The sequence below is a fragment of the Palaemon carinicauda genome, chromosome 39 (assembly GCF_036898095.1).
Source record: "Palaemon carinicauda isolate YSFRI2023 chromosome 39, ASM3689809v2, whole genome shotgun sequence".
NCBI lineage: Eukaryota > Metazoa > Arthropoda > Malacostraca > Decapoda > Palaemonidae > Palaemon > Palaemon carinicauda.
Window position 1 is genome coordinate 843,044 of NC_090763.1, and position 7,500 is coordinate 850,543.

At 28.9% G+C, this 7,500-nt stretch overlaps 1 protein-coding gene across 2 annotated transcripts in view; it reads right to left on the minus strand.

Annotated features, from left to right (window-relative positions):
• The window catches only part of LOC137630957 (solute carrier family 23 member 1-like), a 61,361-nt gene that overhangs the window by 10,409 nt on the left and 43,452 nt on the right, over positions 1 to 7,500 (minus strand). For both annotated transcript variants that reach the window (XM_068362484.1, XM_068362483.1), the window contains exons 5-7: positions 2,625 to 2,751; positions 1,345 to 1,465; positions 615 to 756 (exon numbers count right to left, since the gene is read on the minus strand). In XM_068362484.1, coding sequence (XP_068218585.1) covers positions 615 to 756; positions 1,345 to 1,465; positions 2,625 to 2,751 — 390 coding nt within the window. The remainder of the gene's footprint in view (positions 1 to 614; positions 757 to 1,344; positions 1,466 to 2,624; positions 2,752 to 7,500) is intronic.

Here is a 7,500-nt window from a genome sequence, read left to right on the forward strand (position 1 = left end):
AATGATTTTTTTTATAAATTATGCAGGGAAAAGGGAAGTTTCACATATTTTGTTTTATATATATATATATATATATATATATATATATATATAAATATATATATATATATATATATATATATATATATATATATATTTATACATATATATATATATATATATTTATTTATTTATACATATGTATACATATATATATGAATATATATATATACATATATATATGAATATATATATATACAGTATATGTATATATATATATATATATATATATATATATATATATATACATATATGTATATATATATATATATATATATATATATATATACTCTATAAAAGTTTGAAAATTAACCAATGAATCAACAAGACAACCATGCATTAACATCAAAGATACTAAAATGTTAACCTGAACGCAAATGTACAAGCTTAAAATAAACAAAGACGACATTTAGATGATTTAAAAATATCAACAAGAAGCAATAAAATATTTTCGATAATTACAAACACTACTTAGACGTATCAAGAAAACTATTCAGAGATCCTTGATATATTTAGAAGAATGTTATAATTGTTATTTACTCAGGAACAATAGTATTGTTGTGATTATGTCTTACAAGGATATGGGAATCTGAACCAAGGTGAATCGCTAATCATTTCAAGACGAAGGTCGGTTCTGGCGTGGTTGTCACTTGGCAAGACGTCAGTGGCAGTTAGAATCCAACATGTTACCCAGGCTATAACGACAGCCAGGAGAACCTGAAATAATAATAATAATAATAATAATAATAATAATAATAATAATAACTATATTGGTAATCATGAAAGTCATGATGATATTAGCATTAATAATAATAATAATAATAATAATAATAATAATAATAATAATCAGAGATTTCAGACCTCCACCAATGAATATTACCAACATTTTAGTAACATCTACGGACAAAACACATCATTTCTCATATGCAGACCGTAGATGAATCTACCATTCTACTTGGGGTTAACCCTGATTCTACTGTAACATTTAACCAAAGCTTATGGACAGCGCAGCACCACTTTCATGTGATGGGTGTAGAGGGTGAAAAAGCCAAATCCGGATCCAGATATTCTCCAAAATTTGAAAAACACTTTCTTGTGGTCCATGGTCGTAGACGATACAAACAATAACAAAGTCATAGATTCCGTTCATACTTAAAAATTCTAAGTCATTACGAAAACTACAGATTCATTAACTACAAAAATACTTCTGTTGCCACAACAACATGAAATGCGTTGATATAAAAACGCAATAACTTTAGTTATGTTACTGAAAACGTTCACTAAAGCAACGAGGAAGTTACTCACGGGAAACAGCTTGAAGATATATAGATTCGTCCTTGAGAAACCCAGGGTTCTTGACCAAGTGAAGAAAGGCATTCCTACCTCTGCCAAGTACTGGGAGAACAACACGAGAAGAATGATCGTCCTACAAAAAAAAAATGAAATAATAATAATAATAATAATAATAATAATAATAATAATATAGATTGGGTGAGAAAGACAGTGAAGCCTCGATTTCCTCAATTATGCGGAACTGGTGGTTTGAAGGTTACCCTGTTTGTAGCATCGATAGAAGAATCTGGACCTGTTTCGTAATGAGTCCTGTTGGGTTCAATGATTGGGTTTAAGACGTCTATAGAGCCGTAGAAATCTAATAAGATGCTAATACACTCTTTGATTTAATGTTATGGTGAACATGGAATTTTGTCAAAAGTTACAACCCTTAGAAATTAAAATGGCCTAATAGTTAGCAGGTTATTTAGATAATAATAATCTCTCTCTCTCTCTCTCTCTCTCTCTCTCTCTCTCTCTCTCTCTCTCTCTCTCTCTCTCTCTCTCTCTCTCTCATGGAGTCCAATTTTGAATTCCAACTATTCAAGAGGATATAGATAGACTGGAAGCAGTACAATCTAGAGCCACCAAACTAGTTTCAACACTAAGGGAATTTGGGTATAGACGGAGAATGAAACGTTTAAGGTTATTTGATCTAAAAACTCGACGACTAAGGGGAAAGTGAATAGAGGCATTGAAAAATAATTAAAGTGGTAACAAATTTAGATTACAACAATCTTTTAACGCTTAGCACAAATCAGTCCAGAGGTAACGGATACAAATTGGAATCGAAAAAATACAACACCACTCAGTGTGGTAATTTCTTTACATACAAAATAGGAAATACTTGGAATAGACTTCCAGCTGATGTAGTAAACAGTAACACGGTCAACGAATTCAAGAATAAGTAAGACAAGATCATAAAAACTCTCTAAACGTTTAAACTAATCCGGTCTACCCATGAGCAAATGGAATTTCCCCCGAAGGACTAAAAAGACTGTGACCACCGATATCATTATAACCTTCTCTCTCTCTCTCTCTCTCTCTCTCTCTCTCTCTCTCTCTCTCTCTCTCTCTCTCTCTCTCTCTCTCTCTCACTTCCAGCGGATGTAGTAAACAGTAACACGGTAAACGAATTTAAGAATAAGTTACACAAGATCATAAGAACTCTCTACACGTTTAAACTAATTCGGTCTACCCAAGAGCAAATGGAGTCTCCGCGGATGGACTAAAAAGAGAGAGAGCCAACTTACAAAGCGCTTATCCCCCAATGTGACGAGGCCTTATCGGCAGCGACAGGGAACAACGAAAACCCAATGAGAGTGACTGTTGGGACGATCACCAGCGGGGAGATCCATCTCAGAAGGGCGCCAATCGCACCTGTAATTAAAGGAAGGAATGAATAAATCAACAATCTAAATAAGTGAGAAAATTGATTAATTACTAATCTAAATAAGAAAAGGAATGAATTAATCTATAATTTAAATAAGAAGGGAAATGAATTAGACAATAATCTGAATAAGTGAGAAAATTGATTAATCACTAATTTAAATAAGAAAAGGAATAAATTAATCAATAATTTAAATAAGAAAAGGATTGAATTAATCAATAATTTAAATAAGAAGGGAAATGAATCAGACAATAATCTGAATAAGTGAGAAAATTGATTAATCACTAATTTAAATAAGAAAAGGAATAAATTAATCAATAATTTAAATAAGAAAAGGATTGAATTAATCAATAATTTAAATAAGAAGGGAAATGAATCAGACAATAATCTGAATAAGTGAGAAAATTGATTAATCACTAATTTAAATAAGAAAAAGAATGAATTAATAAATAATCTAAATAAGTGAGAAAATTGATTAATCACTAATTTAAATAAGAAAAAGAATGAATTAATCAATAATTTAAATAAGAAGGGATATGAATTAATCAATAATCTAAATAAATGAGAACATTAATTAATCACTAATTAAAATAAGAAAAGGAATGAATTAATCAATAATTTAAATAAGAAGGTAAATAAATTATTCAATCATCTAAATAAGTGAGAAAATTTATTATTCATTAATTTAAATAAGAGAATGAATTAATTAATCAATAATTTAAATAAGAAAAGGAAGGAATTCATCAATAATCTAAATAAGTGAGAAAATTGATTAATCACTAATTTGAATAAGAAAATGAATTAATTCATCAATAATTTAAATACGAAGAGGAATAAATTAATCAATAGTCTAAATAAGTGAGAAAATTGATTAATCACTAATTTAAATAAGAGAGGAAATTAATTGATCAATAATCTAAATAAGAGAGAAAATTAATTAATCTCTAATTTAGATAAGAAAAGAAGTTAATTAATCAATAATCTAAATAAGAGAGAAATTTGAATAAAAAACTAATTGAAATAAGAGAATGAGTGAATTAATAGATAACCTAAATAACAGGAGGAATTAATTAATCAATCATTTCATTAAGAGAAGGAATGAAGTAAAAAATTATCTAATCAAGAAAAGGAATTAAGAAATCAGTAATTCAATTTATGGAATGAATGAAGGGATCAATAATTTAATTAAGAGAAGGAATGAATTAATCAATAATCTAAATAAAAGAAGTAATTAATTAATTAATAATTTGAATATGAGAAGAAATGAATTAATCAATCATTCAATTAAGAGGAGGAATGAAGTAGTCAAACATTTAATCAAGAGAAGCAATAAAGTAATAAATCATATGATTAAGAGAAGGAATGAACTAGTCAATTATTTCATTATGAAAAGGAATGAATTAATCAGTACCTTAATTTAGAAAAGGAATGAAGTCACCTATCATTTAATTAAGAGAAGGAATGAAGTCATCTATCATTTAATTAAGAGAAGGAGTGAAGTCATCTATCATTTAATTAAGAGAAGGAATGAAGTCATCTATCATTTAATTAAGAGAAGGAATGAAGTCACCTATCATTTAATTAAGAGAAGGAGTGAAGTCATCTATCATTTAATTAAGAGAAGGAGTGAAGTCATCTATCATTTAATTAAGAGAAGGAGTGAAGTCATCTATCATTTAATTAAGAGAAGGAATGAAGTCATCTATCATTTAATTAAGAGAAGGAATGAAGTCACCTATCATTTAATTAAGAGAAGGAATGAAGTCACCTATCATTTAATTAAGAGAAGGAATGAAGTCACCTATCATTTAATTAAGAGAAGGAATGAAGTCACCTATCATTTAATTAAGAGAAGGAGTGAAGTCACCTATCATTTAATTAAGAGAAGGAATGAAGTCTTCTATCATTTAATTAAGAGAAGGAATGGAATGAAGTCATCTATCATTTAATTAAGAGAAGGAGTGAAGTCATCTATCATTTAATTAAGAGAAGGAATGGAATGAAGTCATCTATCATTTAATTAAGAGAAGGAGTGAAGTCATTTATCATTTAATTAAGAGAAGGAGTGAAGTCATCTATCATTTAATTAAGAGAAGGAGTGAAGTCATCTATCATTTAATTAAGAGAAGGAATGAAGTCTTCTATCATTTAATTAAGAGAAGGAATGAAGTCATCTATCATTTAATTAAGAGAAGGAATGGAATGAAGTCATCTATCATTTAATTAAGAGAAGGAGTGAAGTCATCTATCATTTAATTAAGAGAAGGAGTGAAGTCACCTATCATTTAATTAAGAGAAGGAATGAAGTCATCTATCATTTAATTAAGAGAAGGAATGAAGTCACCTATCATTTAATTAAGAGAAGGAATGAAGTCATCTATCATTTAATTAAGAGAAGGAATGAAGTCATCTATCATTTAATTAAGAGAAGGAATGAAGTCACCTATCATTTAATTAAGAGAAGGAATGAAGTCACCTATCATTTAATTAAGAGAAGGAATGAAGTCATCTATCATTTAATTAAGAGAAGGAATGAAGTCATCTATCATTTAATTAAGAGAAGGAATGAAGTCATCTATCATTTAATTAAGAGAAGGAATGAAGTCACCTATCATTTAATTAAGAGAAGGAATGAAGTCACCTATCATTTAATTAAGAGAAGGAATGAAGTCACCTATCATTTAATTAAGAGAAGGAATGAAGTCACCTATCATTTAATTAAGAGAAGGAATGAAGTCACCTATCATTTAATTAAGAGAAGGAATGAAGTCACCTATCATTTAATTAAGAGAAGGAGTGAAGTCACCTATCATTTAATTAAGAGAAGGAATGAAGTCTTCTATCATTTAATTAAGAGAAGGAATGGAATGAAGTCATCTATCATTTAATTAAGAGAAGGAGTGAAGTCATCTATCATTTAATTAAGAGAAGGAATGGAATGAAGTCACCTATCATTTAATTAAGAGAAGGAATGAAGTCACCTATCATTTAATTAAGAGAAGGAGTGAAGTCACCTATCATTTAATTAAGAGAAGGAATGAAGTCTTCTATCATTTAATTAAGAGAAGGAATGGAATGAAGTCATCTATCATTTAATTAAGAGAAGGAGTGAAGTCATTTATCATTTAATTAAGAGAAGGAGTGAAGTCATCTATCATTTAATTAAGAGAAGGAGTGAAGTCATCTATCATTTAATTAAGAGAAGGAATGAAGTCTTCTATCATTTAATTAAGAGAAGGAATGAAGTCATCTATCATTTAATTAAGAGAAGGAATGGAATGAAGTCATCTATCATTTAATTAAGAGAAGGAGTGAAGTCATCTATCATTTAATTAAGAGAAGGAGTGAAGTCATCTATCATTTAATTAAGAGAAGGAATGAAGTCACCTATCATTTAATTAAGAGAAGGAATGAAGTCATCTATCATTTAATTAAGAGAAGGAATGAAGTCACCTATCATTTAATTAAGAGAAGGAATGAAGTCACCTATCATTTAATTAAGAGAAGGAATGAAGTCACCTATCATTTAATTAAGAGAAGGAATGAAGTCACCTATCATTTAATTAAGAGAAGGAATGAAGTCACCTATCATTTAATTAAGAGAAGGAATGAAGTCATCTATCATTTAATTAAGAGAAGGAATGAAGTCATCTATCATTTAATTAAGAGAAGGAATGAAGTCACCTATCATTTAATTAAGAGAAGGAATGAAGTCACCTATCATTTAATTAAGAGAAGGAATGAAGTCACCTATCATTTAATTAAGAGAAGGAATGAAGTCACCTATCATTTAATTAAGAGAAGGAATGAAGTCACCTATCATTTAATTAAGAGAAGGAATGAAGTCACCTATCATTTAATTAAGAGAAGGAGTGAAGTCACCTATCATTTAATTAAGAGAAGGAATGAAGTCTTCTATCATTTAATTAAGAGAAGGAATGGAATGAAGTCATCTATCATTTAATTAAGAGAAGGAGTGAAGTCATCTATCATTTAATTAAGAGAAGGAATGGAATGAAGTCATCTATCATTTAATTAAGAGAAGGAGTGAAGTCATCTATCATTTAATTAAGAGAAGGAGTGAAGTCATCTATCATTTAATTAAGAGAAGGAGTGAAGTCACCTATCATTTAATTAAGAGAAGGAATGAAGTCATCTATCATTTAATTAAGAGAAGGAATGAAGTCATCTATCATTTAATTAAGAGATGGAATGAAGTCACCTATCATTTAATTAAGAGAAGGAGTGAAGTCATCTATCATTTAATTAAGAGAAGGAGTGAAGTCATCTATCATTTAATTAAGAGAAGGAGTGAAGTCATCTATCATTTAATTAAGAGAAGGAGTGAAGTCATCTATCATTTAATTAAGAGAAGGAGTGAAGTCATCTATCATTTAATTAAGAGAAGGAATGAAGTCATCTATCATTTAATTAAGAGAAGGAGTGAAGTCACCTATCATTTAATTAAGAGAAGGAATGAAGTCACCTATCATTTAATTAAGAGAAGGAGTGAAGTCACCTATCATTTAATTAAGAGAAGGAATGAAGTCACCTATCATTTAATTAAGAGAAGGAATGAAGTCATCTATCATTTAATTAAGAGAAGGAGTGAAGTCACCTATCATTTAATTAAGAGAAGGAATGAAGTCATCTATCATTTGATTAAGAGAAGGAGTGAAGTCACCTATCATTTAATTAAGAGAAGGAATGAAGTCATCTATCATTTAATTAAGAGAAGG